The 21,109-nt window shown below is 48.7% G+C and overlaps 8 protein-coding genes across 8 annotated transcripts; 3 read left to right on the plus strand and 5 right to left on the minus strand.

Annotated features, from left to right (window-relative positions):
• Window positions 1-1,328: 1,328 nt before the first annotated feature.
• Window positions 1,329-3,596, minus strand: N7446_003153 (TFIIB-type zinc finger domain-containing protein). Its single transcript, XM_058511902.1, has 7 exons — window positions 3,334-3,596; window positions 3,160-3,250; window positions 2,998-3,107; window positions 2,696-2,946; window positions 2,532-2,637; window positions 2,340-2,478; window positions 1,329-2,288 (listed from the first exon to the last, which is right to left on the minus strand). The coding sequence occupies exons 1-7, from the start codon at window positions 3,436-3,438 to the stop codon at window positions 1,381-1,383; spliced, it is 1,710 nt and encodes a 569-aa protein (XP_058377438.1). The 5' UTR covers window positions 3,439-3,596; the 3' UTR covers window positions 1,329-1,380.
• Window positions 3,597-3,940: 344 nt separating this feature from the next.
• N7446_003154 (Eukaryotic translation initiation factor eIF-5A) lies at window positions 3,941-4,686 on the minus strand (the record flags this gene model as incomplete). The annotated part of the gene is made up of 4 exons (XM_058511903.1): window positions 3,941-4,011; window positions 4,061-4,193; window positions 4,247-4,513; window positions 4,672-4,686. The coding sequence occupies 4 exons, from the start codon at window positions 4,684-4,686 to the stop codon at window positions 3,941-3,943; spliced, it is 486 nt and encodes a 161-aa protein (XP_058377439.1).
• Window positions 4,687-4,889: 203 nt separating this feature from the next.
• On the plus strand, window positions 4,890-8,772 carry N7446_003155 (uncharacterized protein; the record flags this gene model as incomplete). Its single annotated transcript, XM_058511904.1, has 8 exons — window positions 4,890-5,795; window positions 5,846-6,140; window positions 6,188-6,972; window positions 7,022-7,057; window positions 7,108-7,142; window positions 7,462-7,510; window positions 7,583-7,708; window positions 7,780-8,772. The coding sequence occupies exons 1-8, from the start codon at window positions 4,935-4,937 to the stop codon at window positions 8,770-8,772; spliced, it is 3,180 nt and encodes a 1,059-aa protein (XP_058377440.1). The 5' UTR covers window positions 4,890-4,934.
• A 246-nt stretch (window positions 8,773-9,018) lies between these two features.
• On the minus strand, window positions 9,019-11,658 carry N7446_003156 (C2H2-type zinc finger protein; the record flags this gene model as incomplete). The annotated part of the gene is made up of 6 exons (XM_058511905.1): window positions 9,019-10,057; window positions 10,107-10,225; window positions 10,277-10,327; window positions 10,379-10,501; window positions 10,556-11,535; window positions 11,583-11,658. 6 exons carry the CDS (start codon window positions 11,656-11,658, stop codon window positions 9,019-9,021), a joined length of 2,388 nt encoding a protein of 795 aa, XP_058377441.1.
• Window positions 11,659-12,229: 571 nt separating this feature from the next.
• Window positions 12,230-15,176, minus strand: N7446_003157 (uncharacterized protein; the record flags this gene model as incomplete). The annotated part of the gene is made up of 7 exons (XM_058511906.1): window positions 15,002-15,176; window positions 14,872-14,954; window positions 13,835-14,815; window positions 13,571-13,779; window positions 13,389-13,521; window positions 13,112-13,333; window positions 12,230-13,043 (listed from the first exon to the last, which is right to left on the minus strand). The coding sequence occupies exons 1-7, from the start codon at window positions 15,125-15,127 to the stop codon at window positions 12,230-12,232; spliced, it is 2,568 nt and encodes an 855-aa protein (XP_058377442.1). The 5' UTR covers window positions 15,128-15,176.
• Window positions 15,177-15,996: 820 nt separating this feature from the next.
• On the plus strand, window positions 15,997-16,711 carry N7446_003158 (TrkA-N domain dehydrogenase; the record flags this gene model as incomplete). The annotated part of the gene is made up of 2 exons (XM_058511907.1): window positions 15,997-16,138; window positions 16,194-16,711. 2 exons carry the CDS (start codon window positions 15,997-15,999, stop codon window positions 16,709-16,711), a joined length of 660 nt encoding a protein of 219 aa, XP_058377443.1.
• Window positions 16,712-16,913: 202 nt separating this feature from the next.
• Window positions 16,914-19,312, plus strand: N7446_003159 (uncharacterized protein; the record flags this gene model as incomplete). Its single annotated transcript, XM_058511908.1, has 4 exons — window positions 16,914-17,239; window positions 17,286-17,403; window positions 17,452-19,071; window positions 19,124-19,312. The coding sequence occupies 4 exons, from the start codon at window positions 16,914-16,916 to the stop codon at window positions 19,310-19,312; spliced, it is 2,253 nt and encodes a 750-aa protein (XP_058377444.1).
• Window positions 19,313-19,375: 63 nt separating this feature from the next.
• Window positions 19,376-20,918, minus strand: N7446_003160 (FAD-dependent oxidoreductase; the record flags this gene model as incomplete). The annotated part of the gene is made up of 5 exons (XM_058511909.1): window positions 19,376-19,456; window positions 19,518-19,791; window positions 19,894-20,210; window positions 20,296-20,850; window positions 20,904-20,918. The coding sequence occupies 5 exons, from the start codon at window positions 20,916-20,918 to the stop codon at window positions 19,376-19,378; spliced, it is 1,242 nt and encodes a 413-aa protein (XP_058377445.1).
• Between the last annotated feature and the right edge of the window lie 191 nt (window positions 20,919-21,109).

Consider the following 21,109-nt stretch of genomic DNA (forward strand, 5'->3'; position numbering starts at 1 on the left):
TGATTGTTTCATCATATCTAACGCCATTTGTAAACCTCTCCATGTAGCAGCCCAGCCATTCCCCTGCACTGGATTCTGCACCACAGCACACCGAGCACAACACCGAGGAGCGAGTCGCTTATTTGAGCTTCTTCTTGGGGCGGAGCTGGTTGGTGTGGCCGCACTTCTTCTTACGGCAGTTGGTGGCACGGGGAGGGAGACGAGCCTAGTCAACGTTAGTATAGATGTTGACGGAGCGCGCCTTGGAGGGGTAGTTCCAGGAGATTCGAGCGCGCGCGGATGACGCGGGGTAGTAACGTACGTAGCACTTGCGGCAGATGGACTTCTCGCAGTTGTACTTGGAGGCGAGGGCCTTGAGGGAAGGCTCAATGATACCACCACGGAGACGGAGGACCAGGTGAAGGGTGGACTCCTATAGAACGAGAAAAATCGCAAGTCAGCCACTATTCCAGCGCATTTGAAGACCACAATGTGAAGCGATTTGGTTTCCTCCTCTTGCGTATTCGGCGGGCATAATAGTGTTTTGTCTGTCGACTTGTAACAAAGAAATCCGATCCAACCCGAGAATACCCAAAGTCCCCACTTCTGGTCGTTATCACAAAGATTGAAAAAGGCGTTCGCATACCTTCTGGATGTTGTAGTCGCTCAGGGTGCGGCCATCCTCGAGCTGCTTGCCGGCGAAGATCAGGCGCTGCTGGTCAGGGGGAATGCCCTCCTTGTCCTGGATCTTGGTCTTGACGTTGTCGATGGTGTCGCTCGACTCGACGTCGAGGGTAATGGTCTTACCCGTCAGGGTCTTGACGAAACTATATCCAGGCGTATTAGTCCATGTCCAAATTTCCTTCTCGTGGGATCGCGTCGGTCGGAAGTGGTTCGCGGGTTCATGATGACATATGGATTCAGGATGACCTACATCTGCACTGGAAAGGCGCGGAAAAAGACGATGTTAGCATGGTGAATTCATAGCAATGCATAGATGCTGTTCAACGGGGTTCAAGGCACGTACTGGTTGCGATTTTTCGTTGGTGTCGGCTGTCGGTCGCTGTGTTCCAGGCGGAGCAGTCGATTGTCAATTTGAGGATTTCGCTCGCTTAGCAAAGGTGGACCGATCTGGGTTACCCTAAGCCCTAACTGCTTCCTGTTTCGTCATAGGTCACGTGAACCCCGGTCTCGGGTCGACCAGATCCAATCAGGTTACAATTGTGTACTTCCAGGTTTACAATTCTGTAGTACACCTGGTTTTGTTGCGGATGAATGATTGTTGAGCTGATTCTTTAAGCCTTGAAAGCATGCTTGCTGAAATAACATGATATGAACTTAAAATAACTCATGGTAAACGCCAAATACAATATCCAGCCCCAACGCCGTGCCTGTGATACATCAGAATTCCTCATCAACGTCCATCGCATATAGCTGCTCGTCCAATTTATTGATTGGGTCAGTGCTTTCATCCGATTCATACTGTGGCGCCTCATCCTCATCAACGCTTTCATCAAACTCAATCCCCTCTCTTTTGTAGTACTCCCGGCGCTCCTGGTCCTCTTGTAGTTTTGCGATCCTGTGTTCAACAAGTGACACACTACGGACAAGAGTTTTCAATGGGACTGCAGCAAGCTTGGCAGCAAGTTCATAGAAAGCCCGTGCAGAATCACTGAGCTGGGATTCCCATCGATATCGACGATACCACTGGCCGGGACGCTTGGCTCCTTCATCTTCCTCAGGGATAACCCGTCTGGCTCTCATATCTTGCATGACGGTTTGTAGTAAAATGTCGAGCTTTGAGTTTATTGAACCAGTTTCAGGGGCTGAAGATGATTCCGAAGCGGCGGTTGGAGCTGGTTGAATATCCGGTTCTGCTCGACTGATAGGGAACAGCTCAGCGAGGCGATCCGGGGCTCTGGAGGTATCTAGCCAGCTGCTTTCGTACCAATCCATGTAGTTGTCCAATTGGGTAGAAGTCATGTCCATCACATCTTTGTCTGTGACCTGGAGGGCGGTTCCTTTTCCAATCTTGTTGACAAATCGCGGATCATGGTCGTAATGTTTCTGAGCGCGTGCCCATAGAGGCCAGTCCATGGTCTGTGCTGCGGGTTCCTTGTTGGTTATGGGGTATCTTTTCAAATCATCAAATGGGAAGAGGAGCTTTGTTGCAATGACAATGAGTACAATCATTTGCAGATCGGGGAAATTAAGTGGCCCTTTTCGGGCATATTTTGAGCTTGGTATCGGATATTTGTATGTGAAACCAAGGAGGTCTTGTAAGGTTTTGGTTGCTTCATATACCTCGACTATAATGTGTTAGCTAGAGAAACATTGATCACGGGGGTGGGATGTCGTACTAGGCAAGGCTAATCTTTTGATCAGCCGGCAAAGAACCATTGGCGAATTCAGAGCAGGAAGCGCCATTCCAAATCGGCGTTGGTAGAACACCGCTGTTTCCAGGACACTATGATGGAACCGCTCTGGTGTGGGGAGTTTCTTAAACAAGGTTAGTAGACATGAGCAAATCCATTCCAGATAGGCTAACTTACAGTGACTTCAAGAATCCCAGTCAATTCTGGAGGAAGCTTGTCCCTCATTTCTCGAGGGACGGTGGCCAGGACTCGCGCAAAAGGAACATCCTGGCGCATGATCATCCTAGGAAGGGTTAGTATAGATCGTAGAAAAAGCTCAAAGGCAGATAGAATATACATACTCGTGGAAGTCACTGACGCAGACAGGAAGCCGCATCAAAAATGCAGCTAGATAACATGTTGCAAGAGAATCAATCAGACGAGGCCACTCGACATATCTTGAATCGGGTTTGAATCCAATTTCTCCAGAGCCATCTTTTTCTCCAGGCTGCGAGCTGAAACCTTCATTTTCAGTATCATCGTCATCTTCAGTATCAGTGATCTTCAATGTGAAGTCCTGGAGTCGAAGAGCCCAGAGATCACGAACAACAACCTGATATATGATGAGCTTTCATGCATGTCAAAGGGAGACTGTTGCACACACCTCAAGTTCCTCTGGGAAGCCCTGTTCATGAACCAAGGCATGACATTGCTTCCAAAGAATGAGTTGATAGCATTGCAAGAGAAGCGTATATGCCGCACGGCCACGAAGTGCTTTTCCCGAAAGTCAGCGATAAGCTCCTTAGATGAAATGGCTAATACATACTCTTGCTCGTCTTCTCCTTGGCTTCCTTCTTCACGCGATGTAGTCTGCCTAGATTTCCGAAATCATCTGCATCGTCTGCGACTTGGACGCCCTATGCGTTATTCCATCAGTTGAAATCTCCCACTACCATCTGATATCTGGCGCGTTCATGGTTATCGAAGGAAGACGTCATACCGCTTGCAAGTGACCGCGCCGACAATACCAAAGACCATTGTCGAGATAGTATCGCGTCTCACGGCATCCCTCTTGACCGCAAACCCCTCGGGTAACGTATTCCATCAAGGGAGTTGTTCATGTCATTGACGGAGAAGGGTATATTGAGGCGGAACTTTTTTCTGCCCTCCAGGTGACCGCCGATTCTGACGCTCCACTTTGCAAAGATTTGGAGATCGTAATCCTCCAGTCGTCATTGGTTTCTAAGTGGTTAAAGTGTTTTAGGTAGTTTAGTTAATTTAAGTGTATTCATATTCATGTGGTTTGATTGATCTAGGTCTTTAAGCAGAGTTTTACATCTCATATATTGTCAAGCAAGAGTATTTATTCGTCACACTATCATGAGATGCTGAGACTCAGAACTGTTCGGACAACACACATCATGCCAACCAAAGCAATTCTTGGTCCAGCCCAAATCCAAGGTTACGTGATGGACAGACCTTGAAGCAACGGTGATATCGTTCAAGGAATCGTATCCGTCCGTTGAACCATGAAAGATGAATTTTTGGGGGGTTTTAGCCCTTTTGGAACATAAAGGTTGGCATAACAAGCAACATGTCCAGGTTATTTAACCGGACTTGGGAGCCTCCTTGCACTCCATAGCGGCCTCCTCACCCATGGCGGTCAGGACAACAATGTCTAGAATCGATCAGTAATAATACTTGGCAATTGAAAAAGTGTCACTTACTGCACTCCTTCTCCTCAACGGTGAACATCTGGTTGATCTTCTCACCAACCTCGTTGTCGGGAACCTTGACATCGTCCTTGGTGTCACCGTTGTCGGTCATCAGGGACATGAAGCCATCCTCGGTGATGTCGAGCTAATATTTGTTAGTCTATAAGTTCCAATTCAACTATGATTTGGAACACTTACGAGCTGGTACTCGCGGCGGGTGACGTTGGGGACGTCCATGTTGTGGGTGGAGGGGGAGAGATCCTCAAGCTTCTTGCCGGTGAAGATGTCGGTGGCGACAAGGTGAACCTTGGCGTGACCGTGCTTGCCAGTCTTGGAGGTGGACATGTCAATGATCTTGCAGGGACGGTTCTTGATCACAACGTGGCCGTTCTTGCGCAGAGCAGAGCACTGCATGGGGAAGGTGAGCGAGGCTCCGGCATCAGCCGACTCGAAGGTGACATCGTGCTACAGCAGATCGTGTTAGTTTCCAACTTCAAAATCTTCCAGATTGAGCGGGGTGATGAGCCCAGGGTAGTCTCGTGCGAAGAGAGGGGAAGCCGCATGCGGGGCTTGACGAAAAAGCAGCGCTAGACGAAAAAATCGCGAGACAAGAAAGAACGTACCTCCTCGGCAGACATGGTGAATAGATTTGAGGGGAGGTAGGAAGGATAGAAGGAATTAGGATGGGGAGGGGAAGGAAAAAGAGGAGATCGGGAGAGAATTTTTGGATTTTGCCTGTTGTGGCGGAGACGAGGGGTGTTGCGACGCTAGGTCCGATTGGGTTTAGTGTCACTTTGGGATATGCAACACGTAGAATGACCATGTTAAGTTACTTGCTTCACTTCACCTTCCTTCGGCTTTTCTCATGATCTGATGATCCTGCACTATGTGGCGCGACCGCATTTCAGGCCAGTCTACGCCAACCAATAGCCGAAACCTCTCTCCCCTACCCCGACGAACCTCATCCCAGCTTCTCCCAGGTCCCTATGGCCGGCCGGGGGTAACTTCCAAAACATCCTCTACATCGCTCCTCGTGACCCCGAATGATTCCACCGCATCCCTTCCAGGAACTGCACGGACAGCCAATGGCTCTCCATTGAAGCAGACAAGCATCCAACGACCGCGACCTGCCAATGTTCCCGACCCGCTGGAAGTCTTAAATAGCATCATTGGAAAGGAAAACCAGACAGAGACAAATGAGTCGCAGTTATTGGAGCTAGAGAAGCCTGCACAGCTAGTGGAAATTATTCAATTCGATGGGCTCAGCCTTGAGGACTTTCTGACAAAGGAAGAAAAACCGAGGAAGAAGACCCGGGATAGCGATGTCAATGCACAAACACTTCAGCAGTTTGAACAAGAGCGAGACAAGTTCCAGGAATTACATACTTCCATCACGGGCTGTGATGAGGTGTCCAAGTCAGTCGAGCTGTATCTGAATGACTTCCAGACTGAACTGGGCGCTGTATCGGCAGAGATCGAGACTCTGCAATCCCGCTCTACACAGCTCAATGCAATGCTGGAGAACAGGCGAAATGTGGAACGGCTTCTAGGACCCGCCGTGGAAGAGATCAGTATCTCCCCTAAAGCTGTGCGGACAATCGCCGAGGGCCCCATCGACGAGAATTGGGTACGTGCTCTGAACGAGATTGATACTCGAACGACAAACATTGAATCCAAGGCATCATCTGCCAATGGCTTTAAGGCAATTGAGGATGTGCGACCACTCCTGATTGATGTGAAAAACAAGGTAAGTGTTGGTTGCGTGCAAGCAGACGAATCTGTATTAACTGTATAAAGGCGATCGAAAGAATCAGAGATTACTTGGTATCGCAAATCCGGGCGATGCGATCCCCTAACATCAACTCACAGATTATCCAACAACAACGATTGGTCAAGTTCAAAGATCTCTATAGTTATCTCTCAAAGACTCATCCGAAGCTGGCTGGAGAGATCTCACAGGCATATATCAATACAATGCGCTGGTACTACACATCTCATTTCACACGCTACCTCCAAGCACTCGACAAGGTCAAGGTGTACCCTCCTGACCGCAATGAGGTGCTCGGAGGAGATCCCTCTTCCCATCGAACCGGTTGGTGCTTTGTCTCTGCCAAGCCAACTACATGCTGATAATTATAGGAAACATCCTACCCGGTGGCCGAGCTGGCTCTGCCGCACATGATCCTTTCTCTCTAGGCAGACGAGTTGATATCCTCCGAACTGGCAATTTACAAGCTCTATCCTCATATCTAGCCGAAGAAGACAACAACTACCATGGGATTGAAGTCCCTTTTCGAAACTTCAACCTGGCCTTGGTAGACAACGTGTGTGCCGAGTATTCTTTCCTGACGGAGTTCTTCTCCGCCAAAACCTTCCATCAAATCTCTCGCAATGCGGTGGAGATCTTCCAGCAGGTCTTTACTCTTGGCCAGAACCTCACCAAGAGGCTTATCGAACAGACCACTGATTCTCTGGGTGTCTTAATGTGCGTTCGCCTGAACCAGCATTCCGCCTTCGAGCTCCAGCGCCGCAAGGTGCCAGTAGCCGACTCATATGTGAATGGAATCAATATGCAGCTCTGGCCACGTTTCCAGGTGGTCATGGACCACCATGGTGAGTCGCTGAAACGCGTTGGGTCCAACACAGGACGCAGTGCTGTTTCTGCCCTTTCGATCGCAGGCGGAGACGACCTCAAGCAGTCCTCGGCACCGCACTTCCTCACCCAGCGGTTTGGCCAGCTTCTCCATGGAATCCTTGTTCTTAGCAGCGATGCCGGTGACGATGAGCCGGTTTCCAACAGTCTTGCTCGGTTGACTGCCGAGTTTGACTCACTCTTGGCGAAACTCAGTCGCAACGGCACGGACGCCAAGCGACGAGAGCGCTTCCTCTTCAACAATTATTCATTGATTTTAACCATCATAAGTGTATGTTGCCTTCCCTTCGTATAGGAGGGGGTATGCTGATTATATCTAGGATACCCAAGGCAAATTAGCAACTGAACAGAAGCAGGTGAGTGTCCACATTGTGTCCTCCGAGGTATTGTTCACTAACTTGCCTAGCATTTGGAAGAGATGCTTAAGAACAGCAGCAAGCGGTAGACCTGCATATCGGATAGATGTACGTCCCATCTTCATACATTTTAGATATCCCTTGAATATAACATTCAATGCATTTACCAATGTAACATAACCAATATAGCCAATATAGCTAATATAACCAAAATGTCAACAAAATAAACTTATCTCTTATCAGTGGAGTTGAGCACATCTGGCCGCGGGATCGCGCCATCCAAGCTCCTCACTACCTTTTACTCTTTTACTCACTTATAATATAGAGCGTCCCCTCTCATCTGGTTGTGAAGTATATAAAATGTATTCACGTTCCTTCCTTAATATACGGGCTCCGAGCTTCAGGCGCCATTTCTCCAGCACCCGAGCCACCAACGCCGACTTCACGCATGCAGTATGCCCTCCTCCCCCGGCCGCACCCGCATACAAAGCAATGAACAACCCTAGCTAACTCGTTTACCAACAGGTAATAGGTGCAGGAGTCGTCGGCCTCGCTGCTGCCCGACAACTCGCAGCTCGGGAGGGTACATCAACCATCCTACTGGAGCGACACGATGCGCCAGGAACCGAGACAAGCAGTCGCAACTCCGAGGTTAGCAACAGCCCACTAGACCGGTCCACCCCGACTTCCAACCTCCAATCTAACCCAACCAATCCAAACAGGTAATCCACGCAGGCCTCTACTACCCGGCAACCTCCCTAAAGACAACACTCTGCATCCACGGCCGCAACCTCCTCTACGACCTCTGCGCAAAGAACAACATCCCCCACCGAAACACCAAGAAATGGATCGTAGCCCAAACCCCAGAGCAATGGGAAGCAGCCCTAAAGATACATGCGCACTCGCAGACCCTCGACGCACCCACACGCCCAATAAGCCGCGATGAAGCCCGTCACCGCGAACCGGACGTCAGAGCCGACGCGGGGATTCTGGAATCCGAAACGACCGGTATTGTAGATAGCCATTCACTAATGACATACCTACAAGGATCATTCGAAGAGCGGGGCGGGGACATCGCGTTCAAGACGCGGGTGACGGGGGTCGAGCCTGTGGACGGTGGGAAGGGCGGATATAAACTGACTGCTGTGAGCGACGAAGACGGATCTGAGACGTGCATTACGGTTGAGACGCTTGTTAATTCGGCTGGTCATGGGGCGTGCGAGATCAGTAATATGTTGCTTCCTGCTGAACGGCATTTCGTGCCGCATTATGCTAAGGGGACTTATTTTTCTTATGCGGCTAGTCGGCCGAAGACGAATGTGCTTGTTTATCCGGTTACGATGCCTGGGACTGGGGGGTTGGGGACGCATTTGACGCTTGATATGGGTGGCCGGATTCGGTTTGGGCCTGATGTTGAATGGGTTGATGCCGCTGATGATCTTGTTCCTAGTGCTGCTAGGTTGGAGCGGGCTTTGCCTGAGATTCGGGCTTATTTGCCTGGTGTCGATGTTGATGCTATTTCGTTGGATTATTGCGGTGTTCGGCCTAAGTTGGGGAGGGGTGGGGCTGTTAATGAGGGGAGTGGTTTTCAGGATTTCATTATTAGGGAGGAGGAGGGTTTGCCGGGGTTTGTGAATCTTTTGGGGATTGAGAGTCCTGGATTGACTAGTTGTTTGGCCATTGGGGAGATGGTCGAGGGGATTTTGTATAGATGAGGGGTTGCTACTGTTGGTGTTTATAGTTTGCTCGTATATATATACCTAATGGTGGACAAAAGTGTAAATATACAGTTGGTTAGTTAGCCATATGGATTACGTCGGAGAGCATGGTATAGCAGGTAAATCGTACAATTCGTCAGGTTCGTCTTAAACTAAAGCACAGAAATAGCCTCCCCGGCTAACGTACATGTGGACAGAAACAAACGCTGCTTGATACTCCAGCCAAAAGTGGTAAAGGTATCATCACTCCAGGTCCATAAGGACATCACTCATTATATATAGAATATGCGAAAACTTTTTCACACTCCACTTCCCAGAATCCTTAAGAAGAGAAGCATAATCAAGAAGAACCCTTCGAGCAGACTGATATCCACCATGGAAAGACGTGCCCCGCAAGTAAACAGTCGATCCATTTCGAATGAAGTTCACAGCAGGATCATCGGTAGGGGCGAAACCCTGACTGCCTCCAGGCTCCATGAAACTCGTGAAACCTTCGGTGCCCACCGAGCACCAGTCAACATCATCCATCAATTCCACAGAGCCAATACTTGTCGTGTTCGCGGAGTCGGGAACCATGAATGTGTACAGACCCAGTACTAATGCAGCAGAGAAACAGGAGAGGAGGGAGTGGAAGATAGGATGGTCGGAGGCTTTGCGGTTCGTCATAGCTTTGTAGATATGCGCAGCATGCAGACAAGCCCGTCGCGCTGCTGGGGTCTGTGCCCACTCGGCGATTTGATCGAGGGCTTTGCGCGCTGGAAGTGGGCCAGCACGGCCCGCAGCTAGGTCGAATATTTGGATATCGGCTGTTAACATCATGCACATATGATGCCACATGATGAGAGCATTAGGACTCAGGCGGTCGAAGGTTTCCCCGTAGTTCGTGATGAGTTGGAATTGGAGTGAGGGGAGACACCTTGCTCGGCCATCCATGGCGTATGTGTGGCATGGTGCGAAGGGGTAGCTGGCTCTGTTAGACAGGAGGCGGTGGTAAGCTTCTGATTGGCGGATTTGGACGGTTGCGAGGATGGCTTGGATGCAAAAGTCTTCGGTGGGGTTTTCGAGGTTGGGGATGTTGGTGTTTTCAGATGGCGCGTTGATTGTTGTGGAAAGAATACGTTTCCCGGAGCGGATGAGTTGCGTCCAGCGGTGGGAGGAGTGAGAGTTGAAGAGGTCGTCGCCGCAAGGGAGAATGAGTTGGATTGTGTCGGGGTTTGTTATTGGGCTTGTTGAGAGGAAGGATGAGTAGCAAGAGTCCAAGAGGAGAAGTCCAATGATGATCCTTGGTGGACTGGTTAGTTGTACGTTTTTGTGTTTGGGCGATGCCTCACCTTTTGGTTGACTCAACCTTGCTCCATGCTTTCCATCTCATATCGAGATCGGCAAATTTCTCGAATAGGCTCATGTCAAGGACCTGGCCCCCAGTAAAGAGGCCGTGTCTTTGGGAAACCTATCAAATTTGTTAAAACGATGTAGAATTATGTACAGGTCTTGCACTCACGGTCATGACGTTCACGTATAATGTCTGACATTGCTCTAGATGCTCTTTTTCCTAAACGACAGTCAGTATCGAAAAATCATTCTCAGGTCTGGAGTGTCATACTCCTGTCAAAAGAGGAAGATGCAGGAATAGCAAGGCTGTCGCAAATAATGTCATAGTGTCCGAGGCATTCTCAACTCCTACGGTGCATCTAGAAAACTCCGCTGTAACCTGCTCTAAGACACTCTAAATGTAATTGTTAGGATACCATGAACGAAGGGGCCATGACAAACAACTTACAGTGAAATTCCGAGAGACAAAATCAGTTGTCCCTTTGGTGTCAAGCAACGTCATGCCGATTAAAATCATGGCATACAAGAGGGAGGGTCGCGTCTTCCTCGCTGAGAATGTCGGCAAATGAACAAAAGGAACAAGAGAAATACGGAAATAAAGGTCGAGTGCCATATCCAAGATCTCAGCAGGCGGGAAATCGGGCAGATGGCTCATAGCCGAGACAGGCGTGACTGGGGAGATGCCTCCATTATTTGGAGACTGCAAGTGCGGATGCATTGCCGGCCTACGGCCAAACACCGCCTGTAGTCGTCGTCTGCAGTCCTCGTCCAGTCCACACCGTGATCCTTGAGTGAATGTTACCTCACTGGGAAGATGTAATGACTGAACGGAGAAGACATTGTCCTCCACCGAAAACGCAATATCTCGCCATAAGTTATTGATGAGTCGTCCACTGTTGATTGGTGCAGGCCAGCACCGCTGGACCTTGTAGAATCGTTCAGTGGGGATATTGTCGCTGCTCGATTTGGCACTATCGGCTGAGTGCTGAGTCTGCTGGCCTGGGGACATGACCAGGTGAGGTTCCAACCACAGTTGCAGCATATCCTTGGGCACAGGATCGAAAGCCATGCTGGGTCTGTGAGGTGCTTGGTGTGGAGTGACCTCATTCCACCCGAAATAAGGCTGCCGTTCGTCAATCATCATTGCCCCGAGCTCTGATCCGGAGCGGGCATGATGCGGCACGAGTGGCATATCTTGCGGCGTAGAAGAGAGACTTGGAAGCTGATACGCTTCGGCGACGGCTGGGATTTCTGGAGCTGCATTCATTGGTGACGCGGCTATCGCAGAATACCGTCGATTTAACGCATCTGATGGACCACCCGTTGCAGTGAGCTGAGTCTCATGGCCCTTGGCATGTCGGCTCAAGACATCACTACGAGAGAACCGCTTCAAGCAGACATTGCATTGGTAAGGGCGTTCTTTGGTATCTATTCCACGCGTTAGGTATGTTCATTGGGGTTGGAAGGTGACTAACGCGACCGCTCGTGTCTCTTGACATGTTCGGTCTTGGAGAAGACCCTGGAACAGATACTACACTTTTTAAGGACCATCACAGCTTCGTTGAGCAACGAAATCAAAGCCGGAACATTCCAAGTTGAGGGGAACCTTCAATCCCGCGAAACTCGGGGAAGGCGCGTTAGTCAGCCACTCCCCGAGGCAGCCCCAGAGCCCGTCTTTTCACTACACTCTTCGCTTTGTTTTCACTTTATCTAGTTCAATAATTGTTTCTCCTTCATGAAAACTACGCAGCAATACCCAGGGAAACACAGGTTCTCATTTAGAATCCTAATGTACTAAGGATTTAGCTGCAGAAGAAATTGCCTTTCCCCGCAGATGAGAAGGATTCACACCCGAGCCCTAAAGGTGCTCCACCATACATGCGAGGCGCCGCAAAAGGATATATTGGAGTCTCTAATGTAAGACGACAAAGCAAACAGAGCTCCAGATTCACTCTCAGACTTTCGTGTGGGAGACAGCTTGTTATACAAGGACCCAAGCTGCTGGCTCAACATGTGTGTTTTATAGTAATGGACAAGAAGTTACCAACTAGGAAGATACAGCTGTCTTTTGATGGACTCGAGCATTCGAGCTTTAACATTACACTCGGTAAAGATCCGGCGACTAGTCAACCCCAGGAATAGCAGTATTAGCAACAAAAGAATAAAGATCTTCGTCCCCGTCAGCTGGAAGCTGCCCACTAAGCATAAGCATCCACCCCAACCCAGAATCCGGCTGTAAATCCCGAAGACTAGGATGCGCAAGTGAAATACCACCATCAGATCTTGAAGTCCCAGTCCCAGTTCCAGTTCCAGATCCATTCACCGTCCGCGACCTCTTCCTCGGGGGATCAATATCCCCATCCGAAGCCCGACCCTGCTTACTAGCTCGAGTCCTCAACTCCCATTTATACTGTAATCTAACCAACAGATCTTTGACTTTATTAGCACTCTGCCAAGACAAAGAGAACTCATCAAGAGCTCTAAAGCATGTGCCGAGGTGGGCAGTTATATCTTCATTCTTTGCGAGTGGATAGTGTGACACGGCAGCAAAGAGAAGAAGCAGAATGGCAGAGGATGTGATCGAGACTGCTTTGACGTTTATCCGGCGGAGAGTGTATCGCTTTTCGTAGAGGACTAGGATCTTGGCGATGGAGATTGCGGATTGTATGCACATCTCTCGTGCGTGCGTGTGGCCTGGTCCAACGGGTGGTTGGGGCTGGAGGTAGTCTTTTGACATCCAGGGTCGGTGGGAATGGATTAGATTTTGGAAAAATTGCATGTGGAGGAGGAGGACATGGGGGAGATAGGGTGTTGTGTGGTCGTTTAGGTTTATTTGGAGGGATTGCGGTAATTGGGCTTTCCAGTCGAGGAGACGGGCGACGACCTTGACGTTCAGTTGCTGGAGGAGGAGTTTTGAGATGCTTGAGCTTCCGTAGCTTTTTATCATATCATATATCAGCCGAAGGACGAGAGGAAGAGAGGAGACGAGAAACGGAAAACATACAGGAAATAGCCGCAAGGCGCCATAATCTCACAAAGAGAAACCTCTTGTTCACTCACGGCTTCCATGAAGTCTAATGACTCGTAGTTGCTGCCAAATGAGATAGGACATGCGTATGGTGTCCATTTGGGAGGTTCTTGGTGGCGGGTGTCAGTGTTTGGTTTGGTTACTGTCACATCCTCCATGTTGGTGTAGAAAGGCCTGCCTAGATAGAATCCGACAAGACTGCATAAAAGTTAGTGTGAAACACTAGTGAAGGAGCAATTATAAGGAGACTTACTGGTCAACCATATATGCAGCCCAGAAAACAGTCCGGCGTAGCTCCGCATCAGCAGCAGTGATAGATCCACGGGCAACATATGAAGAAAGGTCGATATGAAGAGCGAGATCAAAAGCAAGCCGTAGAGCCATTCCTAGAATTGTTATTCAGTCAAGTCCGATATTGGAATTGGATAGACATACCACTGTAAAGCCACCCTCGAGTATCTTGGCCGTTTCCAACCTCATGGCTACTCATAATGACTAGTACTTGAACTGTCGCTACAGAGGGAGAGTCCAGTTCAATCTCAAGAAGGGCCTTCGCACGGTCTCCAAAGTATTCCACTAAAGACTTTGGAAATGTAACGAATGACGGGTGATATCGCGTTTCAAAAGCTGCACCGAGGGAGCACCTGTTTGTAGTGGTCAGCGGGAATGTATTCATTGAGGCCCGGATAGTCTGCCCACATTGCGTAGCAGAGTGCCTCGGAATAGAACGGCGTTTCTTCCTTTCCATGCCAGGCCCTCCTTGCCTTCTCGAACATGTCTCGATCAACCACATGGAACGATGGGTCTTGCCAGGTAAAATATAGATTGAGCAGGTGCTCTTCCAAAGCTAGCGGGGCTTCTTCATCGGGATCAACATCACTGTCACGATAATCCAAGGTGCGATGTGTCTGGGGTTTAGTAGCCACGGGAGCATCCGGGAGGTTGAATGTCGAAGTTGGACCATAGAAATGAGGTTGTCCTTCAGGACCGAAGCGTAATGTTCCCACCCGATCAGAAAGCTCGTCGATAAGGTCTTCTATCCTTTCGGGACTTCTTGTCTCTTTGTCAGGACTGGCTGGATTATCGGTGACAGGGGGTTCGATAGCGTCCGGTAATCCCTCCAATTCCCGCTCCAGTGTCTCTATCGACGAGGTGCAACCAAGTAGACCCTGGATGTCCGGAGATGGTGGAGTCATGCATGTTCCGATATTCAGACTCCAGTCTAGATTGGCTAGGGAGGCATCAGAGGCGTTATCCAGGGGATATGGATCTGTGATTGGAATATTTGCCGTCTCATTGGAAGCTATAGGCAATGTGGGCATGGTCTGAGGATCTGGGATATGAACAATATCAGGCTGAGAAGCGCAGGAACTGTCTCCTGGAGAGCTGTGATCTCTTAGTTTCTCGGCATTTTTCGTAATACCCGGATCAGTAGAGAAGTTTAACAAAGTGGGTGCATCAGACGGTAGATGCTCAGCCACTGTCGCTCTCGAGAGACTGGCATCAAGCTGAGATGAGGCCGAGTGAAATTCAGTCAGCCCGAGTATATCAAGGACGTTTGCTAGAGCCGCATCCTTTTCTTGCGGCATGCATGGGGGCTCTAATCCATTTTGATAAATGAATAAATACAGCTGATTCACCCTGCTTGTTAGCAGCTCTATGGCAACTCGCAAAGGCAACCTGCATTTGATTAGCTTTGTATATATATACCAGGGTAGCTCATGTTTCAAACTTACTTTCTCTTGTCCACGGCCTGGTATCGACATTCGCGCTGTTTGTTCACGCAGCTAGAGCACTTCTCATTGCCGTCACCATCACACTGTGAGAATTAGCCTTGTCGCTTGATTACTAGAGTTGGATAGTCACCTTGACTTTACTCTCCCGACATGCTACACATGCCATCACTGCATGTCGCTTAGACCTCGGATGATCACTGGACTTTGGCATCTTTTCAGTCTTCGTTCGCGCCCTTGAAGCGACGCTATCCGTCATTTGAAATACCGAGCCTCGACTGGATAGAGAGCTATTCGATAGAAGTGCGGGGTAAAGTCTGCTGGAAGGATGTTTTAGTCAGATTCTTTTTATGCAATGAATTCAGAGAAATCCCCGATCCAATCGCTGGCATCTCCGGTTTACTGTCTGTTCGGAAAATGGTGGCCGATGTGGGTCGCCACAGTGGGGGAGATTCCACAGCACCTTGTACTGGGCAGTCGATTGACCTGCAGTCTTCACGACTAAGTACTTTTACAAAGATCGATATATGTTAGCGATCTGAACTTGTTTTTTGGGTGACAAAATTTAAAGATTTCCAAATGCCAGTATGCTTTTTCCCGACTATATCATGACCTTCGGCTCTTTTTTACGCTCTTCCTTACGCCCTCTCTTGCCCCTGCCAAAATTGAAGCGATAATTAATACCTAGTAATACTCTACAAGAGTCACCTTGCTCAAAATATACATACAAGTAAATGCTTTAAACTAAACCTAAGTGTGGTGAAATATCTTTCCTCTCAATGCCGAAGTTTGAGACTTATTACTCTGTCCGAGCATTGACGTCGAACATCTGCCTTCATTCCATCTCTACTGCTATCTAGTTTCCTTCTAGGCTGTTCATTTTCAAATATTCTGGAGATAATAATGGAGATCGTCTTCTCCGACCCGGATCCGAGCATCGGATCCGGAGTAGGCACCATCTATAGACATGAAATTGGGTACTGAACGGGCGGAAAACTTGCTGGGAGCTAATATATTTAAGATACGAGTATCTCTTAGGAGCCACTATAATATCTCATTCAAATTTGATCAGCTTACCTCTCAAACACGAACAATCCTTCTCAACCCTGACTCCGAACTACGTTCAAGATGCGATTCCTTGCCATCGGAGGCAGTGGCCGCACAGGCAAGCTTGTAATTAATGAGCTACTAGAGAGAGACCATCAAGTCACAGCACTGATTCGAAACCCTGTCTCTTTGGAAGAGCGATCCGGCCTGAACATTGTTCAAGGTACGCGTCTCATAATATCTACTAGATTTGACCGTCTCAACTAACTAGCATATAGGCACACCCCTCGATGTATCAGATGTTAGAAAAGCCTTCATTAGCAATGTACCAGACGTGGTAATCGTCACTCTGAATGCTCTCCGAGAAAGCGACAGCCCATTCTCAAAGCCCATCTCCCCTCCCCGCATGATGGCAGACAGCAATGCGAATGTGGCGAAAGTTATGAAGGAGTTTGGAGTCCACAAGATTATTGTTTTACAGTCCTTTGGCACTGGTGACTCTTGGGCTAATATGCCATGTGTCTTGCGTTTACTCATGAGCAAGTCTAACATGATCTACTCATATGACGACCATAATGCTGCAGCGAAGGAGGTGCGGGATAGTGGCATTACATTTGTGTTTGTCCGGCCACCGAGACTTGTTGAGAGTGATGTGACTAAAGTCAAAGAGTGGCCTAATGATGGCAAGGGGGTTGGTTTGATGAGCTCTGCTAGTCGCATCAGTGTTGCTCGGTTTTTGGTGGAGGCCGCGTTGGATACGAAGTGGGATAACACTGCTCCTGTAATCACCAATTGAGTAGATAAATGTGATGGGGGCTTGCTTTAGTGTCAGATATAAATAGGAGTTAGCGTCGAGGCTATTGTAACTTGAGCAAGGCTGGCATTTTGGTCGCCCTCGCCTCCCGTATTGGGGGGCCAAATATAGCTTAGGGGGAGATGATGGCTAATTGCGAGTCTGGGTTTGTGTCTCTAGCCATGTTGTGATCTTTCAGTGAGCGATGGACACCTCTCAATCTCGCAAGCGTGCACGCCCCGTGGTTTCTTGCCTGCGGTGCAGGGAGAAAAAGCTCAAATGCGACCGCGTCGATCCATGCGAGAACTGTATCAAAGCAGGACATCGTGCAGACTGTACGTACAATCAACACCCGACAGAATTGCCTTCGAAGCCAAAGCGCGTGCAGCTCAGTGTCGATGCGCTTGGTAATGAGTCGAAAGGAGTCGGCATCGGCATCATCGAGGATCTTCAACAACGCTTGACTCGAGTCGAGGGTTTGCTTGCGAGTCGGTCTGTCAATGAACCGGCTGTATCGAGTCCGAATTCCTGGTATGCCAATCTCTGATCGCCCAGACCCGCTTTACTGACTCCACAGGCCAAGCAATACACCTATACAGCCCTCAGGTTTGCAGTCATCACTGGGGACTTTGGTAGTCAAGGGATCAAGATCTCGCTATCATGGTCAAAATGATAGAATCACTCTGTTGAATCAGGTGAGATGGACTCTGTCTCTTGCTTATCATCAGCTGACACCTTTTAAGTTCGAGGAAGCCAAAGGTTTTGTCAATCAATGCTCCAAAGACTCTTCCATTGTGAAACTCGCCAAAGAAGTACAGTTCCTACAGAGCAAGACGCAAGCACCTTTGAGCTCTCCGCAATCCATATCGGAGTTGGAGAGTTTTCCCGAGTTGCTCCAGCTTCTCCAGTCCCTTCCATCGAAGTCAATATGTGACAGGCTTGTGGCTATCTATACCACCAACTTTGAGAAGACACTGCGGATTCTACACATTCCTTGCTTTCTTCGTCAATATGCTCATTTCTGGACAAGTCCTGAGGATGAGTCCTACCTATCTTCGCCTTTTATCCCTCAACTGACTGCAGTATTGACTATCTCGATCATTCTGGGGGAGGAAAGCATCAAAATGGAAAATAGCACTTCTTGGGAATACTTGAGATTGAACGCAGTCTGTCTCTTACAAGCATGGCTACAGAAACTCCCAAGGAAACACCGCACAGAGCTTACAACCCTCCAAATTGAAACACTCATGCTCCTAGCCCGCCAACTTCGTTCAACATCCGCCGAAGAATCATGGAAAGCTGCCGGCTCACTTGTCCGCTCTGCAATGGTAGTGGGACTACATATCGATCCCTCTGGATCTCCCAAAATTTCGGTCTTTCAAGCTGAGAATAGGCGGCGATTGTGGATCACCATTGCCGAGATGGACCTCCAAGCTTCAATCACCTCTGGGATGCCAATCATGACGCCCAAGGTCGATTTTCATACACTCAGCCCAGCAAATCTAAATGACGCTGACTTTGACGAGTCCACCACGGAGCTCCCTGCTCCTAGACCGTTGAATGAATCAACTGACACTCTTCCTCTGGTCACTCTCGCCAGGACCTTGTCGCACCGTATCAACGCTATGAACTTTATACAGCAAACAAGATCCGAAACCAATCTAGATGAACGACTCAAGCTAGGCAGAATACTAGAAGAATGCTTGCGAGACATTCCATACCCTTTGAAGATCGACCAAACTTCGAATAACGATATCATGCCGCCCCTCCTCATGAACCAAGTTCTTCTAGACTTATACATCCGTCGACCCCTTCTTTGTTTATACAGACCAGTCAACACAGACAAAAGCCGTGCCCCCCAAGAAATACAGCGAGCATGCCTAGACTCATCATTGATAATCTTGTCCTACCAAGACTACTTCGACCCCAACCTAGCCGAGCTAGACACCCAAAACTCCCACGGATATTGGGATATTTTCCACACATTCTGCAAGAACGATGTGTTATGGGCTGCTCTCAGTGTATGCAAGTACGTGGGGCAATATACACAGCACACGCCAACTACGGACCAACATTCCTCGAACGGTTTTCCTAATCTCAACATCAAACAAAACCAATTACACAGCAAAGCCAGCCTAACAAGACTGGTGGAAAACACCCTCGAGAGCCTATCTCGCCGCATCGGCGAAGTAGGAAGTAACGTCAAAGATATTGTTCTCCTTGCAGTAGTCCTGCAATCTGTGCGCGGCCGTGGCACACCCGAAATGAAAGATCGCTGGATGGCACAGGGTGCAAAGAAAGCTCTTTCTGCTTGCCGGCAGTATCTTTTACCTGCTGTTACAGATCAGCATTCTACTTTTGGTGTACGTAAAATGCACCACGCCTGGGATTTTGGTTTGACTAACGCTGTTATAGTACCAACAACCGCAGGACTCTACGGTTTCATCCAGCAACAACCTTGCCTCGCAATTTACAGCTTCTCCTCATATCCCTCAGCTGCCAGATCTGCTACAGTCGTCCGCACTAGCTGCTGATTTTGCTAATTTCCAGGAATTTCAAGAGGACTTGTTCTCATTTGATGAGATATTTACTTGGAATTTTTGAATAGAATATAATACGGTCTATTGCAGAAGACCGATGAAGTGCTAGTTACTTCAAACAGACAACTCACAACTTCCCACGAGAATCATCCGTGTTGTTCGTTTTGTTATAGAACTGCGTCATATCGAACCTGAGCACATCCAATCCCTATATCCAGATTAGTTATTTGCACTCATGCCAAAGTAACCCAAAAGAGACAGAAACTCACCAAAGCCAACTCCCTCGCAAGAGCCTCGTTCGTCTCGGATTTCTTGCAAATCTGAAAGAATTGATCATTCTCAAGAGCCTTCTCAGGATCCTGATCCCAAAGTCTTCGGAAATTCTCTCGTGACATAGGATCGATAATATCTCTCCAAATACGCATCCGCACTTCACTATATTTATCCAAAATAGAATCATCCGCAAGACCCTCGTGGATACCAACAAGTGCATCGAAGAGATTTCCCACATCTGCGATTCCGCCAGTAAGTCCAAGACCGCCACTGCAAAGCCACGACAAACAATTAGCCTCTCTCTGCCTTCAGTGAACCAGTCCAAATCCCCATGGATAAGTAACCCATAATAGAACGAAGTGATAGACTTACAAAGGATTACAAAGATGCGCCGCATCAGCAGCAAGCAGAACCCTCCCAACCCGAAAAGCAGGCGCACACCTCTGCTGCATTCTATAAGGCGAGATATTCGTGATTTGATAATCACCAGGTTTAGGACTCCCCGGTAAAATCTCCTCATAGCGAGCTGGCTGGCGCGCGATGTACTGTTCTCTACTGAGACCCGGTATATCGCCGTATGTCACTCGGTAGAGACCGTCTTTCGTTATGCGGGCGGCCATGTAGTACTTTGTTGGGTGGACTATAAAGTTTGAATCCCAGTAGTTGTAGCGGTCGAAGTCGTAGTATACCTGACATAGATGGGGCTGAGTTAGTTTTGGGTTCTTTGTTTGGAGGTGGTATAGGGTATAGTGGGTGGTAGGTAGGTAGGTGTACATTTGTAGCAATGATCTGAGCATTCAGTGTTTCGCCAGGATACTCAGGTCCAAATAATTCTCGTCGAACAGTACTGCTAGCCCCATCACAGCCGATAACATAGTCTGCTTGCGATCTATGTGTTCCACTGGTAGTCTCAACATCCACCCAGGCTTTACCCTGATCCTGGCCGATTTTCACGACCCGGTGAGACCATTTCACCGCTGCTTTTGGCTCGCGCTGGACATGTTCGTAAAGAAGTTGACCCAGTCGATCCAGGGGCAGGACTTGCATCTTGTATGGGTAGTCTTCGGGCAATGATGCATGATTGATTCCGGCGATGAAGCTGGTATCGAACTTACGGAATGCGAAGCCCTTTGGGCTAAAGCCACGCTCTTTTAGATCGTCTAGCACGCCGGCTCGTTCTAATTCGTAGGTAGCGGCTGAGGCGTAGTGGGCTGCGCGTGGCTGTTTGTCTAGTTCTGCGCCAGCGTCGAGTAGTTCTACTGATATTCCTTTTTTGGAGAGGAGGAGGGTGAGGATTAGACCTGACGGTCCTGCGCCCACGACAATAACCTGGGAATAATGGTAAGAAGTTATCGTTTGAGGCAACGGTGGGATAGATATACCTTTTCTATCGCCATGTCCTTTAGCAGCAAAGCTGGTTTGTATACTTCACTTCCAAAACGAAGCAGTAATAGTCCGAGAAAAACGATTTTGCGTCACCAACCACGTCTTCAGTGTTCCCACCGTGGGGCCATCCCACTATTGTTGGGATGTCACAATCTGAAATCGCCAGCGATTGATCCCATTCGCGTCTTCCTGCGGGGAGCTG

This window comes from Penicillium canescens (genome assembly GCF_028828765.1).
Source record: "Penicillium canescens strain IBT 15451 chromosome Unknown utg000002l_segment0_segment0, whole genome shotgun sequence".
NCBI classification, from domain to species: Eukaryota; Fungi; Ascomycota; class Eurotiomycetes; order Eurotiales; family Aspergillaceae; genus Penicillium; species Penicillium canescens.